This window comes from Scyliorhinus canicula, chromosome 24 (genome assembly GCF_902713615.1).
Source record: "Scyliorhinus canicula chromosome 24, sScyCan1.1, whole genome shotgun sequence".
NCBI classification, from domain to species: domain Eukaryota; kingdom Metazoa; phylum Chordata; class Chondrichthyes; order Carcharhiniformes; family Scyliorhinidae; genus Scyliorhinus; species Scyliorhinus canicula.
This window is the reverse complement of record NC_052169.1, coordinates 1,597,926-1,614,804: the sequence shown is the minus strand read 5'-3', so window position 1 is coordinate 1,614,804 and position 16,879 is coordinate 1,597,926. Positions and strand designations below refer to the sequence as shown.

General features: G+C 49.4%; 1 protein-coding gene across 1 annotated transcript in view; it reads right to left on the bottom strand.

Moving 5' to 3' along the window:
• LOC119956875 (chondroitin sulfate proteoglycan 4-like) overlaps nucleotides 1-16,663 on the bottom strand; it is a 94,497-nt gene extending 77,834 nt beyond the window's left edge. The window contains exon 1 of the mRNA XM_038784414.1: nucleotides 16,536-16,663. Coding sequence (XP_038640342.1) covers nucleotides 16,536-16,629 — 94 coding nt within the window. The 5' untranslated portion in view covers nucleotides 16,630-16,663. The remainder of the gene's footprint in view (nucleotides 1-16,535) is intronic.
• Nucleotides 16,664-16,879: the final 216 nt, after the last annotated feature.

Sequence of the window (16,879 nt, the reverse complement as noted above, 5' to 3'; positions counted from 1 at the left end):
ACTGGCTATTAGGCCTAGTTCAGGACCAAACATCGTCAATTACTTATAGAAAAGAGGTTATCTGCTGCAATTATGTATTAAGAAAAAGAATAAAAGAGCAAATTGGATGAGCATGGTAGCACAGTGGTTAGCACTATGGCTTCACAGCGCCAGGGTCATAGAACATAGAACATTACAGCACAGTACAGGGCCTTCGGCCCTCAATGTTGCGCCGACCTGTGAAACCACTCTAAAGCCCATCTAAACTATTCCCTTATCATCCATATGTTTATCCACTGACCATTTGAATGCCCTTAGTGTTGGCGAGTCCACTACTGTTGCAGGCAGGGCATTCCACGCCCTTACTACTTTCTGAGTAAAGAACCTACCTCAATTTAAAGCTATGTCCCCTCATGCTAGACATCACCATCCGAAGAAAAAGGCTCTCACTGTCCACCCTATCTAATCCTCTGATCATCTTAAGTCACCTCTTAACCTTCTTCTCTCTAACGAAAACAGCCTCAAGTCCCTCAGCCTTCCCTCATAAAGTCTTCCCTCCATACCAGGCAACATTCTGGTAAATCTCCTCTGCACCCTTTCCAATGCTTCCACATCCTTCCTATAATGCGGTGACCAGAATTGCACACAATACTCCAAATGCAGCCACACCAGAGTTTTGTACAGCTGCAACATGACTTCATGGCTCCGAAACTCAATCCCTCTACCAATAAAAGCTAACACACCGTCGCCTTCTTAACAACCCTCTCAACCTGGGTGGCAACTTTCAGGGATCTATGTACATGGACACCGAGATCTCTCTGCTCATCCACACTACCAAGAATCCTACCATTAGCCCAGTACTCTGTCTTCCTGTCATTCCTTCCAAAATGAATCACCTCACACTAAACTCCATTTGCCACCTCTCAGCCCAGCTCTGCAGCTTATCTATGTCCCTCTGTAACTTGTAACATCCTTCCGCACTGTCCGCAACTCCACTGACTTTAGTGTGATCTGAAAATTTACTCACCCATCCTTCTACTCCCTCCTCCAGATCATTTATAAAAATGACAAACAGCAGTGGCCCCAAAACAGATCCTTGTGGCACACCACTAGTAACTGGACTCCAGTCTGAACATTTCCCATCAACCACCACCCTTTGTCTTCTTCCAGGTAGCCAATTTCTGATCCAAACTGTTAAATCATCCTGAATCCCATGCCTCCGTATTTTCTGCAATAGCCTACCATGGGGAACCTTATCAAACACTTTACTGAAATCCATTTACACCACATCAACTGCTTTACCCTTATCCACCTATTTGGTCACCTTCTCAAAGAACTCAATAAGGTTTGTGAGGCACGACCTACCCTTCACAAAACCGTGTTGACTATCTCTAATCAAATTATTCCTTTCCAGATGATTATACATCCTATCTCTTATAAACCTTTCCAACACTTTGCCCACAACAGAAGTAAGGCTCACTGGTCTATAGTTACCGGGGTTTTCTCTACTCCCCTTCTTGAACAAGGGGACAACATTTGCTATCCTCCAGTCTTCTGGCACTATTCCTGTAGACAAAGATGCCTTAAAGATCAAAGCCAAAGGCTCAGCAATCTCCTCCCTAGCTTCCCAGAGAATCCTAGGATAAATCCCATCTGGCCCTGGGGACTTATCTATTTTCACTCTTTCGGGTCACGGATTTTATTTCCGCTTGGGTCACTGTCTGTGCGGAGTCTGCACATTCTCCCCGTGTCTCTGTGGGTTTCCTCCGGGTGCTCTGTTTTCCTCCCACAAGTCCTGAAAGACATGCTTGTTAGGCGAATTGGACATTCTGAATTCTCCCTCTGTGCACCCGAACAGGCGCCGGAATGTGGCGACTAGGCACTTTTCACAGTAACTTCATTGCAGTGTTAATGTAAGCCTACTTGTGACACTAATAAAGATTATTATTATATTGTCACTGTTTCCTCATATAATTAACCTGAGATTATACCAATGCGCCACTTCTACCAATGCCAAGGTGGGACAGGAAGAATTTGGAAAAAAAGCTTTGAATAAATTTAGTGCCACTTAAATATAAATTTTTAATTAAGGCATTGACCTTGAGCAAATTGGTGAATTCGTTTTGCAGAAGACTTTTGTGTAATAAGGTTTTCCTGTTTCAGGTTAGTGGCTCCATCCTCTGTGGGTTGTATTTATAAGCTGTGTGAAGTACTGATACAGGAACCAATAACAAGACACAATTCTGATGGTACATCCTACAACAAGCTGTCTTGAGTAGGCTTACTCCTAATCAGGTGTGTCGCACTGGGCCCCAAGGTCCAAAAGCCTAAAACAGATGTCAGCTTGTGTACCTTACGGTGTCGTGCAAAAAATGCTTTCAGTGAAACACCAATGAGGCATCAAGCAGAGGCAGATGGGAAAATTGATGAAAGCAGGAAAGGAGGAGTTAATTTGGGGAGGGAATTCGAGGAGGCAAGACCAAGTTGGCTGAAAGAGTGGTGGAGGGCAGCATGGTGGCACAGTGGTTAGCACTGCTGCCTCACAGTGCCGAGGTCCCAGGCTCGATCCCAGCTCTGGGTCACTCTCCATGTGGAGTTTGCACATTCTCCCCGTGTTTAGAGGAGATGTACGAGGCAAATCTTTTTACACAGAGGGTAGTGACGTTTAAGTGGCATCTTGTAAAAAATCTTGCCTCATACATCTCCTCTAAACCATGCCCCTCGCACCTTAAACCTATGCCCTGTAGTAATTGACTCCTCTATCTGGGAAAAAGCCTCTGACTATCCACTCTGTCTATGCTCCTCATAATTTTGTAGATCTATCTTTCCTCAATGCTCCACCACTCTTCTTTAATAAATTTAGATTACCCAATTCATTTTTTCTTATTAAGGGGCAATTTAGTGTGGCCAATCCACCTACCCGGCACATCTTTGGGTTGTGGGAGAGAAACCCACGCAGACACAGGGAGAATGTGCAAACTCCACACCGACAGTGACCCAGAGCCGGGATCGAACCTGGGACCTCGGCGACATGAGGCCGCAGTGCTAACCACAGTGCAACCGTGCAGCCCCCCCGGTAAACAATTTTAAAGACTACTGGTTTGACCATTGTGCATCTGGTAAAACAGAGCGCAAAATCAATCATCCATGTTGTGGTCAGGTGTGAACCAGCTTCAGGAAAGGGCCAGATAGGAACTTAAGGCTCTGAATTTTCTCAAACAATGAGCCGAATGACTGTTTCAGGCAAAGGTCCTGGGTGGCTACAGGGCACCCTAGCCAACATGGTATGTGGCATCCATTCTGCACAGAACGTGTGCTTGCATGCCACACTGGACACTTCAGTATTTGTCTTTATTGTCTCATAAACAGGTGCAATGCAATATTTAGCCCTTGATTCCCCCAAGTGTCTTTGTTGGCCATTCCCCTGCTACTGACACAAACCAAATGAATATGTGCAGTTACACAACGTTCCTTGAGATGCTGTTCTCGCTGCATCCTGAAATGCACGCTCAGTGCCGTGCACCGCCATATGCACACGCTCGAGATCTGAATCCAGCAGTAGGGCGGCATGGTGCCGCAGTGGTTAGCACCGCTGCCTAACGGTGCTGAGGACCTGGGTTCAATTCCGGTCTTGGGTCACTGTCTGCGCGGAGTCTACACGTTCTCCCCGTGCCTGCGTGGGTTTCCTCCAGGTGCTCCGGTTTCCTCCCACAGTCCAAAAATGTGCAGGTTAGGTGAATTGGCCTTGCTAAATTGACCCTTTGCATCCAAAGATGTGCAGGTTAGGTGAGTTGATAGGGATTGGGTAGTGGACCTAGGTTAGGGTACTCTTATAGAGGGTTGGTATAGACTCGATGGATCTAATGGCCTCTTTCTGCACTGTAGGAATTCTGTGTTTTATGTTCAGACTTATCAATACTAACGATACCTATCGATACTAACTTATCGTTACTAACGCTCATCCAGGACCCTCCACCCCTGACTGTCTCTTGGGGGCCCCATTCAAGAATTCACCATACCCTCTGGCCTTCCCCTCTCTGAGGTTGAACGTGCTGTACTCAGCTTCATACCCTTATGCCCCCACCCCAATCAATTTCAGGTGCGACACAACGCTAAACTCTTCTTCCGCCGCCTTCATCTCTGAGCTCACTTCTTCGGGCAGGAGTCCTTGGGCCCGTTCAACAAATCCTTTTACTCACCTCCAGTATTCTCCCTCCACCTGGACCCCTCCCTCTGGCCACTTACCTAGTCATGAACTTTTCAATGAGAACTGTCGGCATGACATCAACCATCTCCATTTCTCTGCTCCTCTCCCACACTCTAACCTGTCTCCTTCTGAACTTGCTCCACTCGCACTCTCAGATCCAACCCTGACTTTGTCATCAAACAGGGCCGCAAGAAACTTCAGAGAGTCGTGAACACAGCCCAGTCCATCACACAAACCTGCCTCCCTTCCATTGACTCTATCTACACCTCCCGCTGCCTGGGGAAAGCGGGCAGCATAATCAAAGACACCTCCCACCCGGCTTACTCACTCTTCCAAATTCTTCCATCGGGCAGGAGATACAGAAGTCTGAGAACACGCACGAACAGACTCAAAAACAGCTTCTTCCCCACTGTCACCAGACTCCTAAATGACCCTCTTATGGACTGACCTCATTAACACTACACCCTGTATGCTTCATCCGATGCCAATGCTTATGTAGTTACATTGTACACCTTGTGTTGCCCTATTATGTATTTTCTTTTATTCCCTTTTCTTCCCATGTACTTAATGATCTGTTGTGCTGCTCGCAGAAAAATACATTTCACTGTATCTCGGTACACGTGACAATAAACAAATCCAATCCAATCCAATTCAAACCAGCTGACAAGGGTGGGTTGTTGTTGTCGGACATACTGACCTCTACCTCGCAGAGGCTGAAGGCCAACTCCCAGACACTTCCCTCTCAGACACTTCCCTCTCAGACACATCCCTCTCAGACACTCCCAGACACTTCCCTCTCAGACACATCCCTCTCAGACACTTCCCTCTCAGACACTCCCAGACACTTCCCTCTCAGACACTTCCCTCTCAGACACTCCCAGATGCTTCCCTCTCAGACGCTTCCCTCCCAGACACTTCCCTCTCAGACACTTCCCTCTCAGACACTCCCAGATGCTTCCCTCTCAGACACTCCCAGACACTTCCCTCCCAGACACTTCCCTCTCAGACACTTCCCTCTCAGACGCTTCCCTCTCAGACACTTCCCTCTCAGACACTTCCCTCTCAGACACTTCCCTCTCAGACACGTCCCTCTCAGGCACTCCCAGACACTTCCCTCTCAGGCACTCCCAGACACTTCCCTCTCAGACACTCCCAGACACTTCCCTCTCAGACACTTCCCTCTCAGACACTCCCAGACACTTCCCTCTCAGGCACTCCCAGACACTTCCCTCTCAGGCACTCCCAGACGCTTCCCTCTCAGACACTCCCAGACACTTCCCTCCCAGACACTTCCCTCTCAGACACTTCCCTCTCAGACACTCCCAGACACATCCCTCTCAGACACATCCCTCTCAGACACTTCCCTCTCAGACACTCCCAGACACATCCCTCTCAGACACTTCCCTCTCAGACGCTTCCCTCTCAGACACTTCCCTCTCAGACACTCCCAGACACTTCCCTCTCAGACACTTCCCTCCCAGACACTTCCCTCTCAGACACTTCCCTCTCAGACACTCCCAGATGCTTTCCTCTCAGACGCTTCCCTCCCTGACACATCCCTCTCAGACACTTCCCTCTCAGACACTTCCCTCTCAGACACTTCCCTCTCAGACACTTCCCTCTCAGACACTTCCCTCTCAGACACTTCCCTCTCAGACACATCCCTCTCAGACACTCCCAGACACTTCCCTCCCAGACACTTCCCTCCCAGACACTCCCAGACACTTCCCTCCCAGACACTCCCAGACACATCCCTCTCAGACACTTCCCTCTCAGACGCTTCCCTCTCAGACACTTCCCTCTCAGACACTCCCAGACACTTCCCTCTCAGACACTCCCAGACACATCCCTCTCAGACACTTCCCTCTCAGACGCTTCCCTCTCAGACGCTTCCCTCTCAGACACTTCCCTCTCAGACACATCCCTCTCAGACACTTCCCTCTCAGACACTCCCAGACACATCCCTCTCAGACACTTCCCTCTCAGACGCTTCCCTCTCAGACACTTCCCTCCCAGACACTCCCAGACACTTCCCTCCCAGACACTCCCTGACACATCCCTCTCAGACACTCCCAGACACATCCCTCTCAGACACTTCCCTCTCAGACGCTTCCCTCTCAGACACTTCCCTCTCAGACACTCCCAGACACTTCCCTCTCAGACACTCCCAGACACATCCCTCTCAGACACATCCCTCTCAGACACTTCCCTCTCAGACACTCCCAGACACATCCCTCTCAGACACTTCCCTCTCAGACGCTTCCCTCTCAGACACTTCCCTCCCAGACACTCCCAGACACATCCCTCTCAGACACTTCCCTCTCAGACACTTCCCTCTCAGACACTCCCAGACACTTCCCTCTCAGACACTTCCCTCTCAGACACTTCCCTCTCAGACACTCCCAGATGCTTTCCTCTCAGACGCTTCCCTCCCTGACACATCCCTCTCAGACACTTCCCTCTCAGACACTTCCTTCTCAGACACTTCCCTCTCAGACACTTCCCTCTCAGACACATCCCTCTCAGACACTCCCAGACACTTCCCTCCCAGACACTTCCCTCCCAGACACTCCCTGACACATCCCTCTCAGACACTCCCAGACACTTCCCTCTCAGACACTTCCCTCTCAGACGCTTCCCTCTCAGACACTTCCCTCCCAGACACTTCCCTCTCAGACACTTCCCTCTCAGACACTCCCAGACACTTCCCTCTCAGACACTTCCCTCTCAGACACTCCCAGACACTTCCCTCTCAGACACTTCCCTCTCAGACACTCCCAGACACTTCCCTCTCAGACACTTCCCTCTCAGACACTCCCAGACACTTCCCTCTCAGACACTTCCCTCTCAGACACTCCCAGACACTTCCCTCTCAGACACTTCCCTCTCAGACACTCCCAGACACTTCCCTCTCAGACACTTCCCTCTCAGACGCTTCCCTCCCTGACACTTCCCTCTCAGACACTCCCAGACACATCCCCCTCAGACACTCCCAGACACTTCCCTCTCAGACACTTCCCTCTCAGACACTTCCCTCCCAGACACATCCCCCTCAGACACTCTCAGACACTTCCCTCCCAGACACATCCCTCTCAGACGCTTCCCTCTCAGACACTTCCCTCCCAGACACTTCCCTCTCAGACACTTCCCTCTCAGACACTCCCAGACACTTCCCTCTCAGACGCTTCCCTCTCAGACACTTCCCTCTCAGACGCTTCCCTCTCAGACGCTTCCCTCTCAGACACTTCCCTCTCAGACACTCCCAGACACTTCCCTCTCAGACACTTCCCTCTCAGACACATCCCTCTCAGACACTCCCAGACACTTCCCTCTCAGACACTTCCCTCTCAGACACTCCCAGACACTTCCCTCTCAGACGCTTCCCTCCCTGACACTTCCCTCTCAGACACTCCCAGACACTTCCCTCTCAGACGCTTCCCTCTCAGACGCTTCCCTCCCTGACACTTCCCTCTCAGACACTCCCAGACACTTCCCTCTCAGACACTTCCCTCTCAGACACTCCCAGACACTTCCCTCTCAGACACTCCCAGACACATCCCCCTCAGACACTTCCCTCCCAGACACATCCCTCTCAGACGCTTCCCTCTCAGACACTTCCCTCCCAGACACATCCCTCTCAGACACTTCCCTCTCAGACACTTCCCTCCCAGACACTTCCCTCTCAGACACTTCCCTCTCAGACACTCCCAGACACATCCCTCTCAGACGCTTCCCTCTCAGACGCTTCCCTCTCAGACGCTTCCCTCCCAGACGCTTCCCTCTCAGACGCTTCCCTCTCAGACACATCCCTCTCAGACACTCTCAGACGCTTCCCTCTCAGACACTTCCCTCTCAGACACTCCCAGACACTTCCCTCCCAGACGCTTCCCTCTCAGACACTTCCTCCTATCTCCCCCAAACCATGACCCTATCACTGAGCATCAAGCCATTATTTCCAGGGCTGTCACTGACCTCATCTCCTCAGAAGGTCTTCCCTTCACAGCTTCCAACCTGGTAATCTCCTAACCCCAGACAGCCCGTCTCTACCCCCTCCCCAAAATCCACACACAGGACTGTCCACCCCCACCCCTGGGCCCCCAGACAACCCGCTTCTAACCCCTCCCCAGAATCCACACACAGGACTGTCCACCTCCACCCCCCAAACAGCCTGCTTCTAACCCCTCCCCAAAATTCATACGCAGGACTGTCCACACCCTCCTGCCACCCCCCCCCCCCCCCCCGCCCCCAGACAGCCCTCTTCTACCCCCTCCCAAAATCCACACAAAGGACTGTCCAGGTGGGCCCATCGTGTCACTGAACTTATTTCTTTCTATCTTGACTCCATCCTCTCTCCTCTTGTCCAGTCCCTTCCCACCTACATCTGTGATTCCGCCAATATCCTACATCATATTCACAATTTCCTGTTCCTCGACGCGAACCGCCTCCTCTTTCCCATGGCTGTCCAATCCCTCTATACCTCCATTCCCCACCAGGATGTCCAATCCCTCTATACCTCCATTCCCCACCAGGGTGTCCAATCCCTCTATACCTCCATTCCCCACCGGGATGTCCAATCCCTCTATACCTCCATTCCCCACCAGGATGTCCAATCCCTCTATACCTCCATTCCCCACCAGGATGTCCAATCCCTCTATACCTCCATTCCCCACTGGGCTGTCCAATCCCTCTATACCTCCATTCCCCACTAGGCTGTCCAATCCCTCTATACCTCCATTCCCCACTGGGCTGTCCAATCCCTCTATACCTCCATTCCCCGCTGGGCTGTCCAATCCCTCTATACCTCCATTCCCCACCAGGATGTCCAATCCCTCTATACCTCCATTCCCCACCAGGATGTCCAATCCCTCTATACCTCCATTCACCACCAGGGTGTCCAATCCCTCTATACCTCCATTCCCCACCAGGATATCCAATCCCTCTATACCTCCATTCCCCACCAGGATGTCCAATCCCTCTATACCTCCATTCCCCACCAGGATGTCCAATCCCTCTATACCTCCATTCCCCACCAGGGTGTCCAATCCCTCTATACCTCCATTCCCCACCAGGATATCCAATCCCTCTATACCTCCATTCCCCACCGGGATGTCCAATCCCTCTATACCTCCATTCCCCACTGGGCTGTCCAATCCCTCTATACCTCCATTCCCCACTGGGCTGTCCAATCCCTCTATACCTCCATTCCCCACTGGGCTGTCCAATCCCTCTATACCTCCATTCCCCACCAGGATGCCCAATCCCTCTATACCTCCATTCCCCACTGGGCTGTCCAATCCCTCTATACCTCCATTCCCCACCGGGATGTCCAATCCCTCTATACCTCCATTCCCCACCAGGATGTCCAATCCCTCTATACCTCCATTCCCCACCAGGATGTCCAATCCCTCTATACCTCCATTCCCCACCAGGATGTCCAATCCCTCTATACCTCCATTCCCCACTGGGCTGTCCAATCCCTCTATACCTCCATTCCCCACCAGGGTGTCCAATCCCTCTATACCTCCATTCCCCACCAGGATGTCCAATCCCTCTATACCTCCATTCCCCACTGGGCTGTCCAATCCCTCTATACCTCCATTCCCCACCAGGATGTCCAATCCCTCTATGCCTCCATTCCCCACCAGGATGTCCAATCCCTCTATACCTCCATTCCCCACCAGGATGTCCAATCCCTCTATACCTCCATTCCCCACCAGGGTGTCCAATCCCTCTATACCTCCATTACCCACCAGGATGTCCAATCCCTCTCCCTCCATTCCCCACCAGGATGCCCAATCCCTCTATACCTCCATTCCCCACCAGGATGTCCAATCCCGCTATACCTCCATTCCCCACCGGGATAGTCTGAGGACTCTCCCCTTCTTCCTCGAGCAGAGGCCTGAACATTCCCCGTCCATTAACACTCTCCTTCATCTGGCTGAACTTGTCACCTCACTGAACAATTTCTCCTTTAACTCGCCTCACTTCCTCCAAGCCAAAGGTATCCATGTGGTCCCAATTTTCCCATCTCTTTATGGGGTATGTGGAACATTCCTTGTTCCAGTCCTACTCTATCCCCGTTCCACAACTCTTTTATCGGGACATCAACAACTGTTTTGGTGCCACTTCATGTTTCCATCTGGACCTGGAAAAATTGATCAATTTTGCTTCCAATTTCCACCCCTCGATCACCTTCATATGTTCCATCACTGACACTTCCCTTCCTTGACCGCCCTATGTCAATCTCTGGGGATAGACTGTCCACTAGTATCTATTACAAACCCCACAGCTACCTCGATCCTTCACACCCCACATCCTGTCCGAACATTATCCCATTCTCCCAGTTCCTTCCCCTCTATCGCATCTGTCCCGATGATGCCACTTTCCAAATCAGTGCTACTGACATGTCTTCATTCTGCCTTAATTGTGGTTTCCCACTCACTGTGGCCGCCAGGGCTCTCAACCGTGTCCGTCCAGTCTCCCGCACCTCTGCTCTTACCCTTTCTCCTCCCTCCCAGATGTCCATAGGTTGCTTTCTTCTTTGAGGGGGAGAGCTGACTGGTGGTGATTTAATCTGAGGGTCACCACACCTCAGGCAATGGTTAAGGTTGAGAAGGTGGGGCCTTCATGAATAACCTCAGCCAGTGCAGGAATTGAACCCGCGCTGCTGGCTAGCTCTGCATCACAAACCAGCTTTTAAAAAATTCGTTCATGGGTCGTGACTGTTGCAGGCTGCGCCAGCATTTGTTGCCCATCCAAATTACCCTTGAGGGTAAGAGTTAAGAGTCAAACACATTGCTGTGGGTCTGGCGTTACATGTAGGCCAGACCAGGTAAGGATGACAGATTTCCTTCCCTAAAGGACATTAATGAAACAGATGGGTTTTTACGACAATCAGCAATGGTTTCATGGTCATTGTTAGGCTTTTAATTCCAGATTTTTATTGAATTCAAATTTTACCATCTGCTGTGGTGGGATTTGAACCTGGATCCCCAGAGCATCACTCTGGGTCTCTGGATTACTAGTCCAGTGACAATACCACTATGCCACCGCCTGCCGAAGCCAAGTGAGTTAAACTGGCCTGGAACCAGGGTAGGGTCCCTCTTGTCCTCACTTTTCACTCCTCCAGCCTCATTCAACATCTCATCCTCCTCCAGTTCCACCAACTCCAACATGATACCCCCACAAAGTACATCTTACCCTCACTCCCCCATCAGCATTCCGCAGGGACCATTCCCTCAGGATACCCTGGTCCACTCCTCCATCACCCCCAACACCTCACCCCCTTCCCACGGCATTTTCCCATGCAATCTTAACTCACCGTCCTGATCTCACGTCCACATGTCCGTCCTTGGCCTGCTGCAATGTTCCAGTGAAGCCCAGCGCAAACTGGAGGAACAACACCTCATCTCCCGACAGGGGCTGGTTTAGCACACTGGGCTAAATTGCTGGTTGTTAAAGCAGACCAAGGCAGGCCAGCAGCACGGTTCAATTCCCGTACCAGCCTCCCCGAACAGGCGCCGGAATGTGGCGACTAGGGGCTTTTCACAGTAACTTCATTGAAGGCTACTCGTGACAATAAGCGATTTTCATTTCATTTCATTTCCAGCCTTCCAGACTTAACATTGAGTTCAACATCTTCAGACTGTGAACTCTCTCCTCCACCTTTACCCATTTTTATTTTTATCAATTCATTTTCATTTCTGCCATCAATCTGCTTTTCCATTTCCGTTTTCACCGAGCTTTCCATTTTGTTTTTCCCTGACCAAGTATCCCTTCCCCACCCCTCGAAGGCCATTTGTTCCCTGGTTTAGGCTTTCCTTTGACACACTGCTCACCTTTGTTCTGCAGTTAACACAGTCTGATCTCTCAATGTGCCACTATCAGCTCCCATCTTAACCACCATCACCCCCATTTACATTCATTTGTCTTTTTGTCCGTGACATCTCGGTCAATCTCTCCCCAGCCTCCACCCATCCCTGGTCCTCTATCCTCCTCCACCCCCCACCTGCCCCACAACTGTATAAATATGACCCTATTTCCAGTTCTGACAAAGAGTCATCCAGACTGGAAACGTCAGCTCTGTTCTCTGTCCACAGATGCTGTCAGGCTTGCTGAGATTTTCCACCATTTTCTGTTTCGGTGCAGTTATTTGTTACCTTCCCCGATAATGCATTTTTGGGTGTGTATTCAGTCTATACATACCCAGTCTTTAAATTAAAAAAACACAAATAAGACTATGTAAATATTAACAGATTACAGCTTATTTTTAGAGAGTTTTAACTTTCAGTTAGAATGGTAAATAGGCTGCACTGTTTGTTTTGGCCAACAACCAATTTCTCTGAAAGTTTGCTTCCATTAAAGTTATTATTTCTAAAGCAGGAGCCAACATCTGGGCTGACTTTCTACTTTATAAGGTTTGAAAGCCATAAAGAATGAAGAGTGGAGAGTTTGAAGACTGCATAGTGGCTCCATTACTTAACATCTAGCCGTGTTATTGCAAATCTATTTACATGTGATTACCTCAGTAACATTAAACATTACTTCTGATGTCAGTTACTTGCAACAATTATGAGTGGTGTGGACTGTGTATGCTCACAGAACCAGCTCTATTTATGGAAAGGACGTTTAGCAGAAACACTTTAACTCAGAGGGCCTGGAAGAAAAGTAATGCAACAACTTTGCTCCGTCCCAATAATACTCCATTTCAGACATTGTACCGAGGGTCTGAATTTCAAATCCCAGTCCAGGAGTAAGATCTGAAGTGAACTGATTGGCCGGCACGGTGGCGCAGTGGTTAGCACTGCTGCCTCACGCCGCCAAGGACCCAGGTTCGATCCCAGCCCTGGGTCACTGGGCGTGTGGAAATTGCACATTCTCCCCGTGACTATGGTCTCACCCCACAACCCAAAGATGTGCAGGGTAGATGGATTTGCCACGCTAAATTACCCCTTAATGTAAAAGAAAGTTCTGGGGCTGGATTCTCTGCCGGCGGGATGCTCTGTTTTCCCGACTGCGTGGGCTGCCCCACAATGGGAAACCCCATTGTAACAGAGCATAACGGAGCATCCCGCCGGAGGGGTAGAATCCACTGAAGTGAACTGGTTATTCAATGCATAAATCACAGGGGGCGAAAATAAACAACTGTACATTTTACATTTGAGAGTTTTTTTTGGATAACTTAACTCTGATTTTGAACTGTGCGTTGGTTCAATGAATCTCAGAGCCATACTCATATCTCCATGAGTAACTCCAAACATAGGTCTTGCACATGAGTCATTCCAACTCAAGGCTAAGCTACCACGCCTAGATTCACCCCATCATCCACAGTTCTTACTGAACTGACTTCTTTTTTAAAATAAATTTAAGAGTACCCAATTTATTTTTTCCAATTAAGGGGCAATTTAGCGTGGCCAATCCACCTACCCTTCACAACTTTGGGTTGTGGGGGCAAAACCCACGCAAACACAGGGAGAATGTGCATGAACTGAATTCTTTACACCACCATATGGTTAGTTGGGTTTTCTGAGTGAGGAAGTTCCCACTCACAGCCATCCCAAAAGAGGATTAATCGTACAAAATGTAGTGAAGAATATTTTCTCAGCTGTATTTTTGTTTTTATTCATTCACAAATGTCCACTGGTCATTGTGAAGGTCACCATTTATCCCTCATTGCCCTTGGTGCAATTAGGTGGCATGGTAGCACAGTGGTTAGCACAGTTACTTCACAGCTCCAGGGTCCCAGGTTAGATTCCCGGCTGGGTCACTGACTGTGCGGAGTCTGCACGTTCTCCCCGTGTCTGCGTTGATTTCCTCCGGGTGCTCCCGCTTCCTCCCACAAGTCCCGAAATACGAGCTTGTTAGGTGAATTGGACATTCTGAGTTTTCTCTGTGTATCCGAACAGACGCCGGAATGTGATGACTAGGAGATTTTCACAGTAACTTCATTGCAGTGTTAATGTAAGCCTAATTGTGACGATAAAGATTATTATTATTATTACTCGATGAGCCGCTTCCTTGATGACTGAACAATTGTCCTTCCCTAAAGGACACTGGAGAACCAGATGGGTTTTTACAACAACCCAGTAGCTTCATGGTCAGTCACCATTACTTTTTTTTAAATTTAGAGTACCCACTTCATTTTTTCCAATTAAGGGGCAATTTAGCGTGGCCAATCCACCTACCCTGCACATCTTTGGGTTGTGGGGGCAAAACCCACGCAGACATGGGGAGAATGTACAAACTCCGCACGGACAGTGACCCAGGGCCGGGATCGAACCTGGGACCTTGGCGCCGTGAGGCAGCAGTGCTGACCACTGTGCCACCGTGCTGCCCATGGTCACCAATAGGGACGATAGGCTTTCATTGCAGATTTATTTAATTAATCACGTTTTAAATTCTCTAACTACTTAAATTTGAACTCATGTGTCAGGATCACCAGTCGAGGCCTCTGGATGAGGGAGGTTTATCAACCTAAAACATCAGCTCTGTTTCTCGCTCCATACGTGCTGCCTGAGGTACTGAGCATTTTTAGCATTTTCTGTTTTTACCTCTGTTATTATTATAATAATAATATTTTTTTAAAATAAATTTAGAGTACCCAATTAATTTTTTTTCCAATTAAGGGGCAATTCAGCATGTCCAATCCACCTACCCGGCACATCTTTGTGTTGTGGGGACGAAACCCACGCAGACACGGGGAGAATGTGCAAACTCCACACGGACAGTGACCCAGAGCCGGGATCGAACCTGGGACCTCGGCGCGGTGAGGCAGCAGGGCTAACCCTCTGCACCACCGTTCTGCCCGTTTATGATAATAATCTTTATTAGTGTCACAAGTAGGCTTACATTAACACTACAATGAAGTAACTGTGAAAATCCCCTAGTCGCCACATTCCGGCGCCTGTTCGGGTACACAGAGGGAGAATTCAAAATGTCCAATTCATCTAACAACACGTCTTTCGGGACTTGTTGGAGGAAACCGGAGCACCCGGAGGAAACCCACGCAGACACGGGGAGAACGTGGAGACTCCACACAGACAGTGACCCAAGCGGGAATCAAACCCGGGACCCTGGCGTCGTGAAGCAACGGTGATAACCATTGTGGTACCGTGCCGCCCTTAGTCCAATAATGTAATCACTGTGTCACTGCACTACCCACAGGAGCACTGATCTATTCTCAATGACAAGGCTCAAATCCCACTTACTCAGATCAAGTCACCATTATGGTGCAGACTCGATGGGCCGAATGGCCTCCTTCTGCACTGTAAATTCTATGATAAAGTCAAACACCATCCTCCCCTTACAATCCAACCTCATTATCAAAATTAACACTTATTATGAATAGAATAGAATAGAATTTACAGTGCAGAAGGAGGACATTCGGCCCATCGAGTCTGCACCGGCTCTTGGAAAGAGCACCCGACCCAAGGTCAACACCTCCACCCTATCCCCATATCCCAGTAACCCCACCCAACATTAAGGACAATTTTGGACACCAAGGGCAATTTATCATGGCCAATCCACCTAACCTGCACATCTTTGGACTGTGGGAGGAAACCGGAGCATCCGGAGGAAACCCACGCAGACACGGGAGAATGTGCAGACTCCACATAGTAACCTAAGCCGGGAATCGAACCTGGGACCCTGGAGCTGTGAAGCAATTGTGCTATCCACGATGCTACCGTGCTGGACATGGGAATGAGGGGAGGGGGGGGGGGGGGGGGGTCAGCTAACTTCCTCCATTGATTAGAAGAACTTCAGTGTTGAAACATAGCCAGTAGATTTGTACCTAAACCCTCTGTGATAATGAGGTGCGAATACTATGGGTAGAATGGTCTCTATAAGCTGTAAATAGGTGTGCTTTATCTGAGCAAATATCGGTATAATAGTGAAATATAGTTGTATTGCAGTGTCACATTTAATTGCAGACCGAATAGCTTCGCTGGAGATAGCCTATTAAAGGACCTGCAAAAGGATTCTGCTCAGACCCGGACTGCATGCCCCCTTTAAGAGGGGGACAAGTAGCAGAACTGGGAGAGTGACTGTTGACAGCTGATACTTTGAAGTATTACTACTTAACCGGGACCTCTCATGCAAATAGTAAGTGAAGGCTGCGGATATCATCACTGCGCTGATCTAATAAGGAACCCCAGATATTTGTAACAAGTGAACTCAGACGCAGGGGCCGAGAAGAGGAAAATGCCTTTGCAACTAAAGTGTCAGCAGCCAAGTTCAATCCTCACCGCCGCTTAATGACCGATTTCATCTCCGAATATTTGATCTGAAGACTTTCCCCCCGTCCCAGAGAGCAGCAAAACTGTTTAAATGATGAATGAAGATTGCCTACCTGCAGAGGTTAGTGCCATGCCTGACAGTAGAATAGGTAAGAGGTACAGCATTGAAGATGTGGCCAATATAACGGAGCCTCTCATTGCAGCCATCTGTCTCCCACATGCGCTTCCAAACTCCTTCCCAAACTTTTCCTCTCTCTCCAGCAGTCTGAGTGGAGATGGTGGGAGTGACTTGTTCCCCAGACCAGCCCCTCACCACAGACTCTCTCACATTACAATGCCAGGGTATTTTTAACAAGGCGTCACAGCTCTGGGGGCTCAACACAGCTTCATTCATAAAGAGATGAGTCAGTCCACCCGTTCTCTGTGTGGTTTAATTCCATGTTTAAATTATATGGCG